General features: G+C 41.4%; 1 protein-coding gene across 1 annotated transcript; it reads left to right on the forward strand.

Annotated features, from left to right (window-relative positions):
* Nucleotides 1-280: 280 nt before the first annotated feature.
* On the forward strand, nt 281-17676 carry thpo (thrombopoietin). Its single transcript, XM_069197670.1, has 5 exons — nt 281-363; nt 8999-9132; nt 12235-12321; nt 13744-13908; nt 16214-17676. Exons 1-5 carry the CDS (start codon nt 351-353, stop codon nt 16376-16378), a joined length of 564 nt encoding a protein of 187 aa, XP_069053771.1. The 5' UTR covers nt 281-350; the 3' UTR covers nt 16379-17676.
* The last annotated feature ends 7264 nt before the right edge of the window (nt 17677-24940 follow it).

Here is a 24940-nt window from a genome sequence, read left to right on the forward strand (position 1 = left end):
TCGCCTGCCACTCATCACACCTCCGGTCGTCAGTGCAGGTAGGTCTCGGATCTACGAGGGAATGTCACACAACAGGAAAGTTGAGGCTTAATTTGCGCATCGATAAGATCGCTGCGTCCTTTTCCTCTTCGTTAACAATCTCAAGAAAGGCAGCAGACACGTCAATGACGAGGATGACCAGCCGCTGAAAAACATCAGATACAAGATACAGGCAAGTCTGGACGAATCGCGCTCAGCACTCTGGACTGGATTTCTCTCTACGCGTCCCCGGAGGTTTAAATGGACGACAATCGAGGAGAAGATGGGCACCAAGCCACTGTGAGCATACCCCTTGCGCGAGAGGACGGGTTATGGAGTTAAGCAGTGAGTACCGGACCTCTTTTGCTTCTCCGCTATTACTTTCTATAGTTTCTCGGGGTAAAAGTAGGCTAGTACATAATACCCGAAGTCCCTTGAGTCACACGGATTTCTACAAGTAATGTGATGATTTATAGTAAAGTGTAATTACAGCAATGAAGGAGCTGAAAGTGAAAGCACGCAGGAATGGTTTCACACGTATGATTTAGGCGAGACCGGCGCGAGGTGGCGGTGGTTAATGTAAGCACACTGCATTGGTTAACAGTGTAATAATAAGAACAGTTCCGAAAAAATCTTAATAACGGGATATTGGTTATTCTTTAATATTGCTGGCTAAATTGAATCAGTATACAGTAAGCGCTGAAAAAGTGATATCGACATCTAGACACAGTTTAAAACACAACATTTTTTTTAAATAAGAAGTAAACTGCATTAAATAAAAAAAAAGATGATAATACCCTTGAACTATATAGATGCACACACATAGGTCAAAGTTATAGAGTAACCTGAACAATTTCACTGCAATGCATCAAGGATAGGAAGATCAACGGACCTTTAATATAAATGAAACGGGTGAAGGGCTCCAAAAGAAAATGCTGCAGAGGATGTTTTTAATTTTTTTTCAGAAGGGCATGGGTACATAGAACTGCACGTGGGTTTGTGCATTCTGATTCCCTAAAGCCCCTTAAGTTTTCCCTTACTTCTGCTGGTGAAGCAGTTTCTCTCTGCTTCCTGACTTGCTGTGCAGAACAAGGTCCACATGTTGCTCAGATGCCTGCAGCAGTAGTTGAAGAAGTGACTCTCCTCTTATATGTAAGGCTGCACTGTTCTGCACTGTCATCCAGTCAGGCTCATCCCAGAGCACTCCAGTGGCCACATAAGGGGGACTGGACAAGCAAGCCACAATCATTAGTTAAGAAATCAAGACAAGTAAAACGAGAAAATGAGTGAAAGAGGAGATTGGGCGCTTGTGACTAGAAGGATTCACACTGGGGATTGCACTTGTGGTTGCCTCTATGGAATCCTTTCACTCCAGTTACTGAACAGACAGAGTCCTTTACCCCAAAGAGCAAACAAGCAGGATTGATTTAAACATTATTGTGAGTGAGGTAGCCCCAAACACTGACTGAAACTGCAAACCTTTTTGTTTAATAAAGTAGATCAAAGAAGAAAAGACTCATATAATCAAAAGAACAGATTTTCTCAATGCCAGGCACAGTAGGGCTTGGAATGGGGAGCAAGAGACAAACATCATTTGCTTCCCTAGATCTGCACCTCCTAATGAAAACTGGCCGAACATTCATACCATTCCCAAATGAATGTAATTCCTCAGGGAAAAGAATGGGGCAGGTTGCATACTGTATTCGCTAGTGATTTCGTTGTTTAACAGGACACTTGGGTAACAGCTAGCCTTTGTGTTCTCCAGACAAGAATCCCTGGAACTTTCTGCAGAGGCACATTGAAGTTAAAGAGCATGGTATTTTAACTACTAAAACAACCTACATATTTCAAGCGTTCCAACTACTTTCCTGAAAACCTAAAACATACATTACACTTTTAACTAATCCTACTCTGTGACATACCCTTTAAAGTACGCTACATAATTTATTATTATTTTCATTTCTTACATACACAACCTACTTCACGTGTTCACAGCAAAACAAAAAACAAAAAACAAAACAGAACAAAGAAATAGTTTATATGAAACAATAAAGTTAGAGTCATGATTACATAAGTTTTAAAACCCTTTGCTGTGGTAAGATTTTTGTGCACAAAATTGCATAAGTGAGCCTTTATTGATTAGTTGAGTGGTCTCTGTGTGCAATAAAATTGAATTGAATTAATTTTAAGCAAAGATTCCATTAAGACCTTGAAGCTTTCAAAGCAACTCAGGGATAAAGTTGTAGGAAAGCAGAGATCAGGAAAAATGTATGAAAATTTGAAAAACTGGATATCCTCTTGAGCACAATGAAGTTGATCATTAAGAAGTGGCAGGCTATAATTATTAGATGCATTGGCAATGTTGTACCAGTAAAACATAGAAGGTGGTTGTTCATCCCAGGTAGCTCAATTGTCTGCTTGTAGCTAATTGACCTGAGAGGTTTCTAAAAAGAAAAGGGTCTCAACCTGCAAGTCTCTCTCCTGTCCCATCCTGGACAAGATCATTACAAGACTTCTCCTGAACTGCTTCATTCCTATTGCTACACAACTAATCCCAGAATATCAGTGTGGGCTCAGAGCCTCAAGATACGAACGCAATAAACATTATTTTTATTTTGAGAAAATAAATGGGCGGAACAGGTGTTTAACCCTTTGGATCATGATGCACTCTGGAAGATCCTCTGAAATGCGCATGTCATTCAAAATGTATTTGCATTATTCACCAGCTTCGTTGACATCCATGGAGTAATTTTCACTAATGGATCTTTAATAGAGTCCTTTGAAGTCTGGATAGGAGTCAAAAAAGATATTCTACAGTTCTACTTTTAATGTTTCTGATTGCCATGGTCTATTAGATTGCAGACAAGCCCTGTGCCTGAATTCAGTTTTCTCGTCAAATGGATGTTAAATTATTCAATCTCCTATGACTCAGCTCCAAAAGTAAAACCACCCTGAATGTAGCCATTGAACTCCAGTATGCTAATGAGACTGCAGAATGTGCTTTGACAGAAGACAAGAAATGGACCTTTACCTGGATTTAAATCTGCATCTCCATACAATTGCCATCATTTTTATTGAGACTTAGGAAAAGATGGGATTTACTATTTATCAGCAAACTACAAATGCCAACTATTCAGATTCATAATGGTTGTCTAAAGTATGAGAGCATTTTCCATACCTCAGGAGCTATCTGTCATTGAAGGTTGATATTGGCAAAAAAATCCAGCATTGCCTGAAATCTGTAGCCTTTTGCCACCTGAGAACCCTGGCGTTTTGAGGAAATGGACATCAGAAGTAAACCCAAACTGATGGTCTACTCTACAGACATCCTTCCTTCCCGCATGAGGCTGAAACATGGACAGCACACTCGATACAATTTAGAGGTCTGGAAATTGCATTACCAATGCCATTTTCACAAAGTTTTACATCTTAGGTGGGAGGAGGGATGGACCAGCATCAGTGCATTCACCAAGCAGGCACCACAAGCATCAAAACTATGATCTTCCATCAGCTCTGTTGGGTGGGCCGATTTGGACATGTTGTCATGTGTGTCCTATAATGTCCTCTTTTCTCAGCGTAGCTAAGGCAATCACACTAGAGAACAAAAACACCTGGGGAACTCCTACTGTCATGCCCAGTACACCTAGAGGGCGCTCTACTGCTGTCCTGTTCCTAGTTCCCTGTGATTATTCATGTCTTTCTGGTGTGTCTTGTTGTGTAGTCTATTTACTACCAGTTTCTGCTCCTCGCTCACCATTGAGGTTCAGATGTCCTGAGACCCGCCTAGCACCAGGTCGCTCCTGTCCATGGCCTGAGGGCATAGGTTTCTATACGGCATTTCCTGAACAGCTGAGCCCGGGCTAACCCCCGTCTCGCCACTATGGATAGGGTCTTTTTCGCTCTCCTGCCGTTCCACGATTCGTCCCTTCCGACATCCATGACACCTACCTAGTTAGTCTTGTAGGTTTCCCTAAATCGTGGATTCCTAAAAGCTAAATGATTTCTAGATTACTTAGTTTTCAAATCTCCATTTTAATTAATCACATTAAAAATGGTTCCAGATTTTTAAAACCTAGGTTACATCTAAAACCCAATGCCACCAGGCTCTCTGGGACCAGAGCTGGAGATTCCTGTGGTGTTTTGTGCTGTCTTCATGTCCTGGAGGAAGAGATTCTTCCTGAAAACAGTGCATGTGACTGTTGAAAGGGTGAAAAGCTGGTCTGTTCCTGGTCTTGCATTATTAGATTTTCATCTGGTTGGCCTAAAGAAGAATGATCCTTAAATGTGGAATTTCAGTAATGGAATCCATGATCAGCAGAAAGTGAAGGAATGGCTCACTGGCCAAGGGACATCATGTGATTCTAAATCCAGCGATGACCCTATGAAGATGTGGTGAAAGTACTATACGTGAATGTGCAATTGAGTCCTTTTCTGCAGCTATGTGTTCTCAGGCCATGTTCATGTCACCACTGACTCTTTTATCGGGCATGAGACTGTTTCTATTGTAAATAAAATAATTTAATACAAAATTGGCAACAGCCTAACTTATATACAAAATGTCAATGAATTGAATGCAAAATCTGTTTAAAATGTGTTAATTTAGTGACATAAATGTGACAACCATACTCTGCTGTAGATTAATAAGTTAGTAATAAAACTCTAATACAAACCCCCAATGTAATTTTAATCTTTCAATGACAATTATGAATACCTGGATCTATAGCATGATCAAAACACATGTATGTACATGTCAGCTCATTTAATCAGTGCAGTATAATTGAGGGGGAAATAGAGTATTGTCTTATGTTCCCAGGGTGTGGTTTGTTGTTCAGGCTCAGGTGTTGAAGTGTGCTGTTGATGTCATGGAGCTGACTGGAGGAATTAATATGTTGAGTTGTAAGACATTGTTTAGCAAGGTAGTATCTTATCTTCTCCCACAGCTAGGAGAGGAGTTTAGGTGGTACAGGTTAAGTTCCGTGCACTCCCTGGGCCTCATCACCAGGCTCTTTGTCTCATAGATGTGAGAGAGAACAACAAACTGACTGCTGTGTTGGTAAAAGATGTATCTGTTGGCAAAAAGGACCAGCTGGAATAGTGTCGAGTAGTGTTACTGGTTGTGAAGAGTAACTGCAAAGCAAAGTGTTGATTTTAATGTCTACGCTGGTTCCTGGTTAAAAAGAACAGTGACCAGTAAACATGAAGTTATAGGTGACCCTGAGTTAATTGGGTTGCATTTCTATATTCTAGTGAATACAGTGATCTAGGGATTTGTGAGTAGGACAAAGTGAAGAGCAATCTAGGAAGAGGATTGGCATCCTTCGCTGAGAGGGGGCAAAAAGAGCTAGGATCATGGAGGGGCTTTGAAAGACAGTTCACTTAAAATGTATTTTATTTTACAAAAACAGGTGACATAATAGCAGTGATAGTTATGGGGAAATCACGCTATCCCTGTCTTCGTGCTGGCATTGTCACAGCCCAAACGTGTCTAGCAGAAGTGTGGAGCACTGCTTTGGGTTCTGAACTATGTACAGTATCTGTTTTCACTGTGCATCAGTACTGTATATATAACCGTGCTATTCAGAGATCTTAAAATCAGATCAAAGCATGTTTTCTAGCTTTCCACTATTTACATAATATGATGTAAAAGAATAATCTCACATTTTTCAAGTCATTTCCAAAAGACAAACATGTTTATGAAATATTGCATAATATAGAACCCAAATACCTACAGTAGGAGCTATGCTTTGTTACACCGTTCCTAGGAAGCAACTGATAAACTGCTGGTACCTTTACATCTACTGACTAGAATGAATTAGTTAACTAGTGTTAACCCAGCTTCTGCAGCGTGAGATCTTTATCATGTGGTAAATGCATTTAGGAATTTAAACACAAGGCAGAATGGCAGGAAGTGTATAATAACTGATTTGAAGTGTGTTAAGTATGTTAAGTATTTTAGATTATTTAATAACACATCCTGCCCTGTTCCACCCTGTCTTGTTAAAATGTTATTCTGCTCCTCGAGTGACGTGAATGGTTAGTTAAAATTGAATCCTTTAGTTCTGAAAGATCGGAATGTGAGGGGGTACAGCATACATTGGGCTTAGTAAAAGAATCTGTGCTATGGTGCCCTTTCATAGTTCTAAACTAAAATTGTAAACTAAAATGTCTTTCTTGAGCTGTTCCTCCACAAGGCTTCTTTTACTTCAGTTCGGTCCAGTTTAGTTTATTGTCATATAAACAAGTTCAATGAAATGTATGAATGCCTCAATACAAAGACATCAAAGAAATCACCAAAAACATCAACAGAACAGCAGCGGCTTCGACAACAAGTTAAAAAACATACAACTTAAAACATCAGTGTGAGCCAGTGGTCGTGGTAGAGTTCAGTAATCTGACGTCTTGTGGGAAGAAGCTGTCTCTGAATCTGGAAGTTTGTGCCTTTTTAGCAGGTTTGTTTGTCTTCCTTTTCTTCTGACTCATCAGAGCTATCTTCCAGTGAGTCTGTTATCTTCCAAAGTGCTCAGCATTCACCACTGTGGGCTCTCCCATAAAGACCCAATGTGCATCTTTCTAGTAGCTTGATCCTCACACGACTACTAAAGAGAGCAGTATATTTATATTGAGAAACCAGCAGCTGCCACTTATCACTTATCAGGGTCGTAACTGGCAGCTGAGGCCTCTCAGGCAAGTAGTAGCTGACAGCCTGTTACACAAAAAGTAGGAGAATCTTTGCTTACTGGTGCTTCCTTTGGCCCATACCATATACAGAAGAGGAAAATAAAAACATATAACCCAGCCTGACACTCCGTATAACAAAAACAGGGAAAAACTTGTGGTTACAATTCTGAAACCCTTTACTTGCCTCTAGAGTCTCCTCTTACTTTTTTAGTTTTATAGGTCGAATTTCTATTCCACACTAGGAGATCAGAGAACTTGTGTTTCCGCTACATGCCTCAGCTGCTTTCAAAAAAGGAAAGGAAAAACTGGTTGTTCAGGAGAACTAGCTGTGAACCTGTACATCAGGCATTAAATCCATCCTAGTCATCAATATCTATTTTTGTTAACCAAAATGAAAAGAGAAACCCTACACATGGGCTGCAGTTTCATAGATGTTTTTGCTGACCAGCAACAGTGTAACTCTTGCTCGCTCACCTCAGCTAATTCCAAATCCTGTGTTGTTTTGTGTACTGTGGCCTCCTACCAGCTGCTAATATGGAAACTTTACCATCTGTAGTGAATGAGCCATGTTCCTAAAGCAGGTGTGGGAAAGAGAATTGTCCATGGGATATTCAAGTTTGGATTTTAAATAAGGATTTTAGCTGGACGTGGAAAACTTTGTACCGATGCACAGAAGCAAAAGTGCAGTTCACCTCCTCCCACGCTGTCAAGAAAAAACTGAAGGTCACAGGCGTATTTCTGTGTGACTGATGGAATCAACACAGCCGCGCTGGAAGTCTGACCTGTTATGAGTTAGTCAAACATGGCAGTGGCCGCCAGTACAGAACCTCAGGCAGCAGCTTTACAGTGAACCGGCAGTCAAAGCTATAACCATCATATAAAATAATAACTCACATGTTCCTAGTTGTATCTGAAGAGGACTGCATGTGAACAAAGCCTACATTTGGATAAAAGAAAGTCAGAATGTAACCATGTCGTTTTAGCCTTTAGTTAGGAAAAGGAGGGTTTACGCATGGTTTGAAACTCATGAGTCACATAAGAACAATTTGCTATATGTTGGAGTATCCTAACTTTGAGTAAAGCTTTAAGGTTTACAAAGGGTGATAACAGGACAGTTCACCGAGTGATGACAGGACGGCTCACTGGGCAGACAGGACAGGTCACTGGGTGATGACAGAGTAGTTCATTGGGCAGTAATAGGACACTTCACTGGGTGTTAGAACAGTTCTCTGTGTGATGACAGGGCAGTTGATTTATCTATGACAAATTTAAATCCATCTATTGCTTAAACCGAGCATACACTACAGTCTTTGTTGTTTCTTGTCTTAATATGATTGATTGAAAACATCTCACAAGACAAAACTGCTCGATAAAATTGCAGTGATTTACATTTTGTCTTAATAGCGCCTTGCACACATTCATAGTGATCTTTAAATTTTTAATAGTGAGAAGATTGCCACCTGGCTTTTATACACTCCCTGCTGCATTACCTCCTGTATAACTTACTAACTTCATTTAGTATTTCCAAAAGGCCTCCCATACTTTCTCGAGTGTTTCAAACTGAAGTCTGTGGATTAAGAAACCTATTATAACCAAATAAGCAAGGCGAGTTGAAAGTCCGTTATACACCTGTTAATTGAATGTTAAGTACCTTTCTTTGAAACCTTTCCCCCTATTTTATATTCTTTCAAAAGTTGTCGTCATCCGTAGAAAAAAAATGAAGAAACTTTTTGCAATAAAATATGATTCTACTCAGTGAAAGTTTTTAAGAACTTTAGAAAAACAGACCCTGTGGTTTAGATAAATCACAATTTCAGTTCTTGTGTCAGTGACAGATAACAAGCCTCATGCTTACAGGCACAAAGCTCTGAACATCAATAACCCTATTAAATTTTAGGCTAAGAAAAACAGACTAAAGAATCAGTTCTTGAGCCTTGATTTAATGAGGCCATAGGGACATCTCTTAAATGTTTTGGGAGGTCATTCCACAATTTAGGGGCCCAGTAGCTCAATTATTGCTGACTCAATTAGTCTTCATTGCAACAATTACCAGTCATTATTCACTGAGTATTCACTGAAGGGCTTTATTTTCCAATAACATTTCCAGCAGAACAAAAGCACTCAGACACCTAATTATATACAAGTTTCAGTGCCCAGGGATTCTGAAGGAAAGGCCTGCTGTCAATCCACATCCACACAAATCCACATCCCATGTCAGGGTCTTCAACAGTCTTCTGGAGTGTCTATGCAAGGGGTTTTGCTTTTTGACTTCTGAACACTGAGTGGTTCTGTTTTCCCGCAGGATTCCTGCTCCCGTTACTCTGTGTGATTGCTGTCGAAGTGCGAGACATACAGACCAGCCCCATTAACTTTGTGTGCAGCGATCAGGCACGACAGCAGCTGTTTCAGAAGCTGAACGACATCAGAAGGGATATGGTAAGGAGGGCACACTGGGTCCGTCAGTGCTGTGAGCTGAGATGACTATTATTCTGCCAATCGGTCATTTTGTTTTAATTTTCTGCCCTTAGACAACAGCCACCTTGACATGTTCAATGTGTTTTGCTGGAACGGGAATCATAGTTTAACATAATACTAACATAGGTACAGGCATGTTGCAGTAGGAGGTTAAAGGAATAGCAATTCTATAGTTCTGCTTGAGGAAAACCAAAAAAGTAATAGAAAAATATCTCAGTTGGAATATAGCAAATTGGACCTGCTTAAAAATCCAACATAAATTTTGGCATCCCCTGCTCAGCTCGGTCAATTGAGCCAGATGTTTAACTATGTGCTGGAAAGAATCGGTACTGAATAAGTGTCACGATATGATTGATTAGGTGGGTGGCATGGTGGTGCAGTGGTTAGCACTGCTGTTTCCCAGCTCTGGGCCCCTGGTTCAGTTCCAGACCTGGGGTGCTGTTTGTGTGTTCTCTCTTGTTTGTGTGCATTTTTGCTGGGTGCTCTGGTTTCTCCACAGACTTACTGGTAGGTTAGTCTTCTGGGAAAATTGGCCCTGCTGTGTGTGTGTCTGTGTGTCCACTCTGCAATGGGCAGGATACCTCCTGTCTAGAGTGTAGCCTGCATTGTGCCCATTGCAAGATAGGATTCAGCTCCCCTGCCACCCTAGACCTGGAAAATGGATTTGTGCTTAATAAGGAAGTATAGTTTAATGAACAGTATATATTAACAGAATAAAATGAGTAAATAACAATGTTTCAGATATTTTAAGCTTAAAACTTACCAGTTATGTAAGATGTCAAAATCCCAGCACAGCTTATTTCTCTATTTGAGCTAAATTCTAAAATTGTTCTGCCTACTTGTCACTGAAATAAATCAATGGAGATTATTACACTGAACTACCCAGTAAGAATGAAAACCAATTCTAAAGTTTTAATACTGTATTAAAAAAAACACATGGCTTAGTTTAACATTTGTCAATTTCCCTGTCAACAAGTCTGGAATGGGGCAATACGGAGCCAGTGTTGACATACCAAAAGACCACTACTGAGACACGGCTGGTGGGCCTATTTGACTGAATTAGTTTAACTTCCTGCCAAGGGTGGACAGGCATCATCTGCATTTTGGATGATTCCAGCAATGGCCGTCTGAATTGGCTAGCACTTGGCTCAAGACTGGCTCATCTGTAAACACCCTTACTGGTTTGCATTAGTCTTATAATGGCCTTTGTAATCCAGTCTGGCACAGTAATTGGTCGGTTTCTATGTGAAATATTCTAAGAACTCACGAATGATGACAAACAATAGTCTATAATAGTCCCTTTAAATAGTCCCCTCCTGTTTTCTCAGGTTCATTTTTCACTGTTAATCTTGTAGAAGTCCATTGTATTGTCATTTTGCATCAATGCATCATTACCTTTGAGTATTGGAATCAAGCCCACACATGGTCTCCTTTAGTCTTTGTTCAAGAATAAATACCTAAATACCCTGCATCTGAAAATGTTTTTAATACTGTCCCTTTGCAGGCTTCATAAAATAAATACGCAGAGAGCGTGTTTATGGGTTCTTATGCCATATAGTAACTATCTGCACTCTATAAGTATTTAATGGCAATCTTGCATTTGACCCTAAGGGGAGTTCAAAGGTCACGGTCTAGTTACTTTCTAATCAGATCACTCGATCCAATTAACTGGATAGCCCTCTACTGCTATATAAAGATCAATGGGTCTGCTATATTCCTCCACAAATACTGAAACATATGTAACTTTCTAGGTGTAGATTGATATATTAATCAGTGATCATATTTCACAGTATGAATTGTACTAGGCCTCATTGATTGAACAAAGTGGTACTTCTGTATATTTGCTTTCTTTGAAACCACAGAACATCATCCAATATTGCTAATGTGATGCTGGACTTTTTTCTTCAACTCATCTTGAATTGGTGAGAAAGAGCTTTGTCTTTACATGGTGCAGGATATTTGTCTTTATGAATCATTACCTAGTTACATCAGAAAGCAAGGGACTGTTTCTGAGGGAGATACTAAATCTGTTAAAAGCTCTTCTTGAACAGTTCTTTTTGAGTCAATTCCTAGGAAACCATAACTGGCCCTTTGGTAATGCCTTAACTTGATCATTACTCAATGTTCGAGTTTCTAATTCACATACTGTAGCAATGTCTACTACCTCTTATTTACTTTCTAGGTCTTCACTGTAGTTTTTGACAGTTTCCTGTGGTTGATGGAATACACTTGGGGTTTCCCCACTGTGTGCTAACAAGGGTCAATATAGCCTAATTTGTGCATAGTATGCCAGCACGCCATCTTAGTACCACCACATGTGTCTCTTGGACCGACACCGTTGCCCTTGTTGTTGAAGCTGAGGACAGGGCCAAGTATTCATCTGTAAGAATGGAAGTGGATAAGAGAAAGTAGGCAAATGTCTGTTAGTGTGAGTGGTCTGTCTGTGGGAATCTAGATCCTGAAAGACAATGGGAGTTCCACACATCCATCCATTTTTTGACTGCTTAATCCAGTGCAGGGTCACAGAGGAGTCAGAGACTACCTCACACATTTGACACAAGGCAGGATACACCCTAGACAAGATGCCAGTCCTGGCAGGACCACAGACACAAACACACCCACACTCGCATCAGGGACAATTTTCTCAGAAGCCAATTAACCTAAACTAAACTAAACCCACACAAACAAAGAGAGAACATACAAAACTCCACACAGATAATACCTGAAGAATTGAACCCAAGCCCCAGCACTGAGAGGCAGCAATGCTAACCACTGAGCCAATGTGCTCACAGGGTTTCACATACTGTGTGGACCATGAAATAAAATTAAGGATTTAACTTCTTCAAATTTAGCATGTGAATCACTGACCAATACTACTTTAGGGAAATAATCTGCATATTTGGGTCACATATTAATCAGGAAACTGAAAAAAATTAATTAATTTAATAAAAACAGTAAAAATGTACCGTGTACAAGTGCCGTTTGCTTTTTTTTCTTACACTATATCTGTTTCGGCTGGTTCGGCTGGTGTGCTGATTCTCTGCTGGTATGTCGTTTACGCAGAGTGGGTGCAGTGGCTCGGCTCTCCTGCCCAGTCAGGTCTGCCTGCCTTTTGTGGGACTCAACATGGAAGCCTGGAAGAAGAAAACAGTAAGTTCTATGAGCTCCCCAGAACTAGGCAAGGCATTGTGGAGAAAGGGCGTCAGAGCTGACAACACTGAAATAATTCAGTCTTCCTGCCCTACACAGACTTGCCTTATTCCAAATCAATAGGCTGTGAATAGCAATGAATTCTAGAAGGAGACAAATATTCAAACGAGATCTTCCCGAGTTTAAAGGTGGTATGATGACAGATTGAATGTTTTAACTGTTTTCTGGGTTAATGTTTGGTGCAATGTGCCAAACCAAATTGATGATCCCCGTTTGGTTCAATAATGGCATAACAATACTCCACTGCTTTGGCTCTACCGTGAAAAATGAGCGTCACTTATCTTCATCTTCAGATATACTGTATCAGTGTCACGTACCCAGAACACTAAATCATTTAACAATTCACAGAATCTGATCGCCTGTGTTTGAAATACTGAAGACACAAGGAGACAAAAAAAGGTGGGTTTATATAATGAGGGGGAACAGGTGCCATCATAGGTCTAAGGTTAAAGGTGTACAGCAGCAAAACATGGCTGGTTTTGTTTCACACATCCGTTGTTAAAGATTTGGGCAGAGCAGCCCTCTGTCAATACGCATCAATTGAAATATAAGTTTAATGAAAATTCTCTTTAAAGTTCTAAAATAAAAGTACTCCATGTTTTAGCATGTGCATCATTTTTATTTTTCCTTATTCCTCATTGGATAGAGGAATAGAGGAACAGGAATGGACAGAGGCTCAGTCCTCTCTCTGTCTAGAGTCTGAATGGCCCCAGTCCAGACCTCCTACTTCCACCCAACCTCCACAGTCCAGGCAAACCCTTTACACCAAATCTCTGACCTATGAATCTGTATCCTCTTGATTGTACTGGGGAAAGCCAGGCTTATCGCCTTACACCTAAAATCTCATATAGTCTCTAAATTCTCACCAGACATACAGTGCTGGAACAAAACTGACTGTTTATGCACTGGACCTTTAAGATTTGAAAAGTAAAAGGACACAGTACAAAAAAAAAGCGAACAAATTAAAACAACATTGTGGTGGTGAATCAAATCACCCTCTCTTTCTCCTCTGAAGAGATGATGTGCTTTCAAACATTTTTTTGGTTTGGTTTAAGACATAATAAAAGACCCAGGTATAATTTGGCCATATACCCTACTATTACCACCTTATAAAAATAGTAATAACTCAGCACCTATTACAAGGAGCAATTATTTAAATGTAATTCTACTATTAGTTTCTTCCACCATACTACCCCCATAAACTGTCACATTGCCACAGGACAGGAAAAATCTCAGGATTTTTGTTGGTCTGCTCAGCCAGGGTGAAGTCATTGGGCCCCAGCAGCAGAAATAAGTAACTGTTTGAGAAATACCCAGACTCCTCATGGGGGTTAATCTGGTGTGTGTTGTTTGTGCTTGCAGAAGCAGGTGAAGAGGAGCGAGATTGTTTCTGCGCTGGCCGTGCTGTTAGAGGCCATGAGGAAGGCGCAGAATGATACCCAGTCTGACTGCCTGTCCTCCCTGCTGCAGAGGCTCTCTCACAGCATCACCAACCACCTCCTTATCCTGAAAGCTCTGCAGGTGCCGGTGAGGGCTCAAAATCACTCGTCTCGATACGCATGCCTCCTTCATTGCCACTCATTGCCCTGAGTCCTCATGCCGGCGACACCAAGGCAAAACCAGTGCGCCAGTACACGCACTCTCAATCTCACCCTCATCCTACTCTCAATCTCACCCACACTCACAAGCACATCAACACTGTCACACTGACTCACACATTATTGCACTGACCCACACTGTTACACTGTTATACACACTGTCACACTGACCCACACACTGTTACACTGACCCACACACTGTCACACTGACCTACACACTGTCACACTGACCCACACACTGTTATACTGTCATACACACTGTCACTCTGTCATACACACTGTCACACTGACCCACACACTGTCACACTGTCATACGCACTGTTACACTGACCCACACACTGTCACACTGACCTACACACTGTCACACTGACCCACACACTGTTATACTGTCATACACACTGTCACTCTGTCATACACACTGTCACACTGACCCACACTGTTACACTGTCGTACATACTGTCACACTGTCATACACACTGTCACACTGACCCACACTATCAAACTGTCACACTGTCATACACACTATCGCACTCAAAAATACAAAGAAAACCTATCACACTCATTTACACACTGGAACAATCATAAACATGCTGCCAGACTCAAATACACTGGTACCCTCAAACACATTGGAGCCCTGAAATACAGTACACATTCCCTCTGCTGTGTAGCTCTACACACACTGCTGTATCCACAGAGCCATGGGCCCATTGCTGTGGAGTACCCCACTTCCTGTTCCACTATTCCAGCTGTGACCCTGCAAGGATCCCTTTCTTATCTCCTGACCACACTTGGCTGTTCCTGCTTGACAGCAGCATAACAGGATGCTCGCTCGCAGACAACAGACAGAGAGGACCTGAAGTCACCAGTGCAGTCGCACACACAGAGAAAACAAGCACAATCACAGCGTCTTTATAATCAGAGAGTCTATGGCAACAGTGAGCAAGAATATGCTCACTTTTGCATAATGAAAGCATCAGTGTCTCAGTGCCTTCGATTTTAAAGAAATATTTGGCACCACCTTTTCCGGTAGAATTCACAACAAAATAACTAAAACAAAACATACCAGTAGTCTGAATCAACCTGTTGCCAAGTATGTTTTTCTACCAGCTGAGATTTAAAAAATTGTGCAGAAAAGTGTATAAATAGCAAAAAGGGAGATAAAGCATAGAATCTCTCTGAACACATCACATTAAACCTGTAAGCAAAGTGCTGCCTTCCTCTGGGAGACTCTAGGAATTGGTTTTACCAAACTGTAAATGATTTATTTCAGTTATTTCGCTGTTGAAGTTTTTGGCCTCTGTCCTGTCTGGCAGACTACCAGCAACAAGTGAATACCCACTGACTGTACTTTCAGGAGTTCAGCGCTCAATGTGCTAGCATTACCATGGCAACTGGCGTAGCCACTACACACCTGTTTATCAGCTGGTTGCCGTGACTACAGGCTCAGACAGGAAGTCCGTTCCACCTTTGCTCACTTTGCAACCATGTTCCTCTCATAAGGAACAGACTATTTAAGATGGATAGTGCTTTCTGTTTGCTACTCCAGCCTGCTGCTTTCTTGCTCTGCCCTGCATGTGGGTTCCAGTACTGATCATGTTCACATTCAAGCAGCGATAATACAGGGGAGCTTTACAGTGTTTCAGTGCCATTGCCAGCACTCTTCCACCCCTTTACCCCAGCTTCCCCTCCCTTTCATCATCTGTCTACCCCAGTTTTTACCCCTTTACCTGTCTTCTCCCTGCTCGTTACACTCTCTTGTCTTAAAGAAGAACAGCAAGTGCATAAAGACTTGCTCCTCTTACCCTTTGCCCTCCTGCTCCTCAGTGCTCAGACCTTGCTCTACCAACAACGTGGAAATCAACAGAGAAAACAAAGCTTAAAGTCTGCTGACCCACAGCTGGGTGATTTCTATCAACTCAGCTAGGTCTGACTCGAGTCAACACCATTAAGTTTATACTGAAGTTACAGACCATTTCCTTGTCTTGGGTACGACTAAATCTTTTGAAAGTGAACTAAGTTAACATCTCACAGTCCTTTTGGTTAAACTACTATGTAGTTCAGGCTTATCAGAGCATATCTAAGGATTATAGTTGCAGGGTTTCAACCATCAAACTAACCCTTAACAATTAGCAATAAGAACAACTCCAAAACGTACTTGGATACATAGTAGTGGCTTTGAGCTGGACAACACGATGTGCTGTAACAGGGATATTAATGGTTTTGTTTGACCACAGGTTGAAACAGTGCAGCAGGACGGAGGGGCTTGCATCAGGATGACCCAGGACCTGCAGGACGTCCTCACACAATACAGCTGGCTTGTCAGGGGGAAGATGGAGAGGTTTGTTGAAGAGCTGGCCGAGGACATCTGCGAGGACAGAACAGATGATCCTCCTAACTGACACGCTGACACTCAGGCTCGTGTGACTTAGACCCTGAGGACGAGTGCAGCGACCCAGTCCTGTACCTTCGCCAAGCCAGCTGTATGCGTGTCTTTTCAGAGATTAAGAAGCAAACAGCTTGGAGCAGTTGACCGAGGATTAGCTTGCTTCATTCATGACAAAATGACGCCCTCTGCCTGTGAATTAGAAGAACAACGGGAACCTGCAGCAGACAGCGCTCAGGGGAAATGGCATTGGGCTGAGCCTGGGATATAGAATTTGGAGGTGCCCCTCTGAAGAACATTGCATAAAACAATGAAAGGTAGAATTAACCTGAGGTGATGACTGCATGAAACTGTCAACAGCTGTAAGAGCCTGCATTTGTTATTTAACTCTATATGAGGAGAAATGAACTGGTTCACTGGTGTGGAGGGCAAAGCAACACCCTGTACACAATAGGATTTACCTATTAGGCAAAATATTGTGAAAGACTACTGAACAATGTGTTGGGCCGACATGGGCAGTACTACCAGCTTGCTCTGGATGTGTGATCTGTTCCACAGATATGGAATAGCTGCGGCCCAATCTCATGCCATTTTCTAGCAGGATCTTCCTCAGCAGTGAGTTGAAATCCTGTGTAGGATTAGCATGTACCTCTTTTTTTGTTTTGATAGGACTGAGATCTGGGGACTGCTCAGGCCATGGACAGTGATGGAAATTTATCTTGGGCTCCTAAAATTGTTTATTGCGCACTGCTGAAAGTCTGTTTATTGGACTAGGACTGGCTAATAATTTGGCCAGTGAGTTTACATTTTACTTCATTTCATAGCTAAAATAACTTCAAAACTAACATTCAAAAATTAAAGTCAAAACTCCTGCTGATCAATGATTTTTAGCTCATCTTTGCAGAGTGAATCTGAAGAGCGAAAAATGCTTCCTGCAGTCCATGTTTGTCTGAAAAGCACAGAAAGAAGTCTGTTGTTTAAAAGGAGTGAAAGCCTTGTAAATACAGTAAAGCTTTTTATAAGTCTGATTCCATGAATATTGTGTACATATGTATATATGTGTTTTGGAAATATTTGTATGCCTTATTTAATATGTGAATTGTTTTCACACACTTCCCCCCTCCTACATACATATTTGTAAAATATATCTAATAAAATGTTACAACTGTGTACAATTGTGTGAAATTTAGAAATTAAATGTAACACATGACACTATTAAATTACATACTGTATAACTAGGTGTAGCAGCAAAACAGCTGCACAAAACATCTTAAGCATTGAATGTTAAATAAATATAAGTTCTTTCACCCTGAACTTTGCCACTGACCTCGCAATGTTCATTTCCTTTGTGAATACTCCTTCACAAACACTTAAGGGGACAAACCTAGTGAAAAGTTAACTTGGAACAAGCTGCTGGACTGTGGAATTTTGCTGGAGGAAGGCAGTGATGGTCACACTATTATCATATGCTTTTTTCCACTTGCCCCTGTGGACTCAATGTAATCTTTGTCATGTTTCTTAAAGCTATAAACCGTTGCAACACCATTAAAGTTGCATGGGGCTGGGATTAAACGAAACAGCCCTTCACATTCTGGTAATATTAGCTTTGGTTACAAGTACATCAACACTACCAATTTAGAACAATAAATAATGAACTACTGCATTATGTCATCCCATAACTTTCCTGAACTAGGGCCACATACTAGAAACAATTTGCAGGCAGAAGATCTGTACAGCTGAAAAGCATAGCAGTGGGGCCATTCAGAAGAGCATTGCTTCATGCTAGAAAAGTGGAAGAATTAGGAATTAACTGTATTCTGTACAGAACTTAAACTCTTAACACCTGCCATCATACAGCTGTAATATCTACCCATCTGTCCTCTAGTCTTGGTGAAGGTCACTGCTGCAGCATACTGAATAAGGAGGACCAGACATCATATTTATCTCTGAAACAGACTCTAGCTCCTGGGTGACTCCCCAATCTATCCAGGCAAGCTGAGAGACATAGTCCCTCCAGTATATCCTGCCTCAGCCTCGGGGTCTCCACATAGTGGGACGTACCAGGCAGAGCTCCTCAGGAAGCCTCTGGGGATTCTTGTCAGTGGTCTGAATCACTTCAAGTGATCTCAATCAGGAGGAGTAACAATTCAACTCCAAATCTCTCTCAGATACTGTAGCTGGATTTCTGAAGGATATTAAGCCCCTAAAACATTGCAAAGGAAACCCATCTCTGCGGCTTGTACCTGTAGTCATAGGATGCAGAGGATGGGAATGAAGAGAGATGTGGAAACCAAAATCTTCATCTGGGAACAGAACTCCCACTAATCCACTGCTGATTCTGTGCCCACAACACTGTAGACAACACACCAGTCCACAGGTTGGCATTGTACACCCTCTTCAGTTGTGAATAACTTCCCAAGATGCTTTTACTTTTCCACTGAGGGTAGCTGCTCCCCCTTCAGATGGAGTGAGCAATTAACTTTTTTCTGGGAGAGGAACATGCCCATTGATTTGGAGATTTTGACTCTTGTTCCAAATACACCCAACTTTTCTCAGCAAACCTTTTGAGTGTCTGTCGGCGTCAGATGTGGCACGAAGGACACCTTTATTGGCAAATAGCAGAGATGACACTTCTAAACTCCTATAATCTCCATTAAGACTTCTTGAGGATTTACTGTAAGTCATATACCTTCACCTGGCTTACAGAATAGAGGTGGAAAGGACTATCAAAGACTGTTCCAATATACTGTATGTGAAAGAGCAAAGAGCTTGTTTATTGTTCCTTAACTAGGATAGAATCAGCATTTTCCCATGGAATGGAAGTTTCAACTAATAGAGTCTCTTCTCCAGCAGTCTGGTTGTACAGGAGGTTCTACTAGGAAAGCTGAAGAGTGTGATTTCCCTACACTATCTCATGTGCCCTTTCTTAAGCTAGGGCATCACCAACACCAGTCTGCCCTTGCAGAAATATTGTACTTTGCTTCCATACAACACTGAAAAGGCATGTCAACCACAACACCCCAAATTTGTCCACTGCTTTCAACATCTCTGGGTAAATCTCCTCCTCTGCTACCTTACTAGCACGACTGGACTCTACCTCTGAAATGACCTTAGCCACAGCGATAGATCCAGCGATCCAGTCTCTGTTAGATCTATCTAACCGGAAGTTACTGTCTCTGCCTCCTGAAGTAGGGTATGTACATTGAGTAGAGGGGTTCCTCAGACTGCTCCTTTCATCTCTCTTGCTGAGAACCATCACTCTTGAAGTCACTCTCAGCTGCTGGCATAGCTGCTTCCTGCAGAGGTTGATGCAATAGATCGTTGTCTGGGTAGGGATTGCTTAACTTCCAGTAGAAAGGGCTGCCTGGGAGTGCAGGTTTTTATTAGCAGTATGACTCCAGTCTTTACATCCCCAAATTCCAACATTCAACCTTCATGGTATGTAAAGTGGCCTGTTTCAAGGCCTTCCCGGTATCTCATATTCTCTTCCCTCACATTGTTCTAATCTCAGGAAAGACTGAATGGACTCCTTATGTCTGCAGATCTTCCCACATCTCTTTTCACACACTTGGGTCGATTGCTACTTGTCAATCTCACTTGGTCTTAGCGCTAACTTATCACTGCCAGGCACTGGGGTATTCATATACATTCTTTCCTCTTCCTTATTGTTCATCTCTTTTTTTTTACGCCCTCTTGCTCTTCACTACACTCGACACTCTCTCTTCCTTGTTTCATTCCTCTTTTGAATTCTTCTGCATTTTCTTCGCTAAGACTCGTCTCTGACCCTTCTCTTCTGACTCACTGCAAACCTCTTTCTCATTTTTACTCGGTACTAACTCTTCTATTTGGCCAGTTTTGCCTGTCTATAACAAGCACGTGTGTCCTTAACTCAGCAGAGGCTGGTTTGCTAGTTTCCCTTTGTCAGACAATGCCCAAATGGCCCAAATGGCCCTCTGCTGCTGTTAAGGCACAGGAAAGAATCAGGTCTCAGCCTGTACCATCTACACTCCCCCCTCTCTTCTGTGGGGACATGATATGCATGCCAGTATGCCAAGCGATGTCCGACTCCTCGAGCTCCTAATGCCTGCAGTCAGCCCTTGCTCAGCCAGCGTAACACTTAATCCCCATTGGGCTTGGCAAACTAGCCACTACGCAGCCCTCCTGTCCAGAACCTGTTATAGTCCTCACTACAGCCAAAGCTGTATCTTCCTCAAGCTACCTTGTAGACCACAGAGTCTCACAGGCCTCTAAGCAGCCCAGCTCCCCATTGGAGCTTCCCTGCTGGAGCTTTTAAGCCTCTTAATTAGCTCCAGAGGAGTGGCTAATTACACACAGAGCCTATCCTGCCAGCTCACTTCCCTCATGTGGTATCCCGCTCCCTGTGAGTGCCAGCCTCACTCATGACAAGCTGTGCCAAACTCTGCAGCTTTTCTCAATCAACAGTCATTCAGCTTGGCTCAAGGCTACACCATTGGGCTTGGGTTTTAAGCCAAGATGGTAGATTCCTCACATATCCAACACTTGTTACAGTATATCACAGTTGGATCAGTAAACTTCCGTCGTGCCAGTCTGGCCCTTGATCCCGATCCAAACTTGGGTAACTGCTAAGATATGCTGCTTTATTTTATGGCTGACAAAAAAATACAAATGAGAACATTTTGTCAATCCTAGCTTCTCTGGCTGCCCGCACTCATCCAATCATCTGTCTAAAGAAGTGCTTCCTTCTACCAATTCTACAGTTTATGTACTGCATCTCCCATTGGTTCTTTTAGGTAGCCCACATTACTGTTACTTCTTTGAGTTTGAATTACCTTTGTTTTCTTTGCTATGAGGGAATTTGATTTTTTTCTGAAATTCCCCTGCAGTCTTCTTGGTTTATGACAATAGTGATTCACTTCTTGAAAACGTCTGAGGACAGTATGGCTTTTGACCAGGAATTATTCCGGGTGCTCTTCTTTGAACTCCTTATGTTTCTTTTACAAAAAGTGCCTTTGACCTTGGTTCTCTAGTCTTCTTTGACAGACTGAATTAATAGTTGTAACACTTGGAAAGTTGTAACACTGCTGCCGGACTGATGGTTAAGACTAGGTGAGAACAGGACTGGGTCAGTCCTAGAGCCTTCACCTCCAGCTCCATATCCAGCCCTTTATTTAAAACCCTTCCTCCTTTTGGATTTGTATGACCTTGTAACCAGATCCAAACCTTTTCTGACTGTGCCCCTTAGCTCTGGTTCTTATGAGTTTAAAGGAACAGAGCTGAGGAGTGCATATTCAGTTTTTACTAATGATACTCACTTCTTTTTTTTATTTTACAAATTCCATCTAAATTACCTTTTGAGAATTACTGGCTTTTGTGTGGCAGATGTGAAAGGAAAACAATGGAATTGGGGGGAAAACCATAGGAAGAGATGGACCAAGTAGCGCTGTGCATCCCTTGTCCACTTAAGACTCCCCACAGATACTCAGATCTCTCTACACATAATCCCAGCCCTGCTCCTACCCTCAAGTGCAGGACGTGCTTAGACACTGTGGGAATTAAGGGTATTCACATACTGTTCTCATGGAGGTTTTGAAAAGATCTGTTTACCCACTGATAAATCATTAATAAAGATCATGGGGCAAACTCCAACTAAAATGGTGCACTGAGCAACACTGCATTATTCTATAAAAAGCATTTTGCAGCAAGAAAATCAAATCTAAATCAGCACAGTGGTTAGCATTACTCCCTCCCAGGGGTAAGGGGCCCGGGTTCAAATCCAGAGCTGGGGTGCTATCTCTGTGGAGTTTGTGTATTCTTCCTTTGTTTGCGTGGATGTCCTGGCTCTGTCCAAAAACATACTGGTAGGCTAATTGGCTTCTGGAAAAATTGGCCCTGGTGTCAACCATCCAGGGTGTACCCTGCCTTGAGCTTACTGCATAATGGGATAGGCTCTGGCTCCTCTGTGTCCCAGAATTGGAAGAAGCAGTTAGAGAATACACTGAGAGAAAACCAAGCATTTTATGTGTTTGGGGAGCAACAGTTTACAGACCCCAACAAAGCAATTCGCCAGGCCCTGTTGTCTTTTGGCCTCTGATTTAGGCTTCACTAACTGAGCCCTCATCCCACATATGAGCCTGCACTCAAAGGAAGTGTGTGGGCAAAGCTCCCAAGAACAAAAACATATGAGGACAAGGATTGTAAAACACCCTTCTCATGTGCTAAAATGCCATGCAAAATAAATCAATACTTCCAGAACGTTTTTAGCTCAGGTTCAATGTTCTTTTAAAATAATTCTTTTTTTAAAAAACTTTAAGGGTAACTAATTTGGACGAGTATTTAAGTGTCAAGGCGTATTCAGAATGTGGTAAGACCGCTATGAGGCTGTATAAATCTGAATCTCCTCTTTAGCGTGGCCGTAATCCCGTCCTAAAACATGGTTTGGGGGTGTAGAAACTGCATGGATAACAGTTTCATACAAAATGTAACAACAGTCTTACACAGATCCTGCTATGCCCACTCCTGCGTCTTATGGATTGAAGCCCTCCCAGGAACCTAATGAGTACCTGACCCTCACAGCACCCAAAAAAAACACTGTTTGACTTCTGTTGAGTGAGCCATGTGATTCTGAGGGTTGGACGAGTGAGTCACAGGCCACTTTGTTGCTTTCAGCTTCTCTCAGGGAGAGAACAATATGATTTCCCTCACTTTGGACATCATTCCTGCAAAGTAACATTGCCAAAGTATTGACAGATAGGATTCTATGATGTAATAAACACCTGTAGGTCTGCTCTTCTACGCAGGCCAGTGACAGTGATGTGTGATTTACAGCTCATCCCTTCATGACTTGGAAATCTCTTTCAACAGAGTTCGCTGTAGCACTGTCCGCCTCTAAAAAAAGAACGCAGACCTTTTCATTACTGACAAACAAACAAAACTCTGAATCAGCTTTTTAACTTTATTTGTTTTGTCTCCTAGTGGAGCTGTGTTGTAGTCCAGGTTATTAGTGAGATACAGTATACTGCATACTACCGTATATATTACTACTGTATATATACATTATATATACTTTATATACTGTAAGTACAAACATATGTAGAGTGTATAAACAAGGAACTCTAAATTGGTAAGGTTTCAAATTTGGAAACATTTCAAATTACCTTTTAAAAATACATCACTTCTGTTGATACTTCCTTGTTATACTTAAAGTTAACTATTCTAATATAGAAAAAGAGTATTGATGAGGTGTTCATTACATATAAATACAGATAATCATTTATTGAGAAGTGTAACTACTATGTAATGTTTTACATTAAATCTTTTTACATTAAACAAAATAGTTTAGCCGGGTAACATAGTTCTTCAGTTAAAAAGTAACTTCCGTTTTTTCAGGGCACAGAAGACTTTGAACCCTGTTGCTGTGTGAGAAATCTAGATTTGTCAGCATACCGATTGAGTATTTTAGTTTTAATAATGAATTAATGACCTGGATTGAATCAAAAAGCTCATCAGTGGCTAAGTGTACATTCTGACAGTGTGGACGGTCACTAATGCTTGTGGAGTTAATGTTGTTATTGTCCTTGATAATCTCTCCACACGACTTTCTGATTACAACATCTCTTTATCTTGTAACACGATAATGCTCGGCCCCACACAGCAGGGCCACTTCAGACTTTTTGCTTCAATCTGAGATCAGTGCTGGATTGTCAGACCTTAACAGCCTAAGGATCTTGCTTGGGAAACACCTACACTCCTGTCATTCACTGGCAAATAACACTGCTGATCTGGCGTTCAGCTTACAGATCGAAAGGAGGAACATTGCTGTAGTCCGCGTGTAACTCCTCTATCACATGATTGTTCTCAGGATACCACCAGGTACTCATCACTAACATCAGGGCCCGCTATGTGGCCAATACAATGCCTCTCAAATTGTCTCATCGGAAACACTTCTACACAGGATGGAACATATGTATAAATACATATATACACAATACATATAAAGAACTAAAAATATGCAAATAAACATAAAAAAATACATGTAAGTGTTCAAATGAATTTCCTTGATGCTTAACATTGTGTATATGCTTAATTTCTGTCTTCAAAGAAGACACATAGTGACTTTTTACATTAATTTCACCATTCCATGACCATGTACATTGCATCAGTATAGAAATCATCTCTAAACATTGAATGTTTGTGCTACATCATTCCGTAAGTGTACAAATTCTGCAATACTGAAGCACATCATTTGAAACTGACCGAACTTCTTCTTCGGCTGCCCACCACTTATCCTTCTCCTTCCAGACAACCTCAGTAATGTGATGCTCAGGGTTTCAATGAGGTATTGTCGCCCTCTGTAACAGGAACTTGCCCTATTACGCTTATAGAGTATTACTTATGAGTAATGAACAGCCCTCTGTCGGTCCGTGTGTGTGCTGGGAATCCACCCTTTCATTTGCAACTTCCCAGCCCAGCAGACCGGAGCGCCTGTCACGTGACATCTGTGGACTCGGCGATGGCCGGGGGAGTTTAGTTTCAGTTTTTAAGCCAGACGTGTACGGCAATAAAAAAACCCAACTTGAACTAGTTGTAAGATTTTTCG

The sequence above is a fragment of the Lepisosteus oculatus genome, chromosome 13, assembly GCF_040954835.1.
Source record: "Lepisosteus oculatus isolate fLepOcu1 chromosome 13, fLepOcu1.hap2, whole genome shotgun sequence".
In the NCBI taxonomy this organism is placed as follows: domain Eukaryota; kingdom Metazoa; phylum Chordata; class Actinopteri; order Semionotiformes; family Lepisosteidae; genus Lepisosteus; species Lepisosteus oculatus.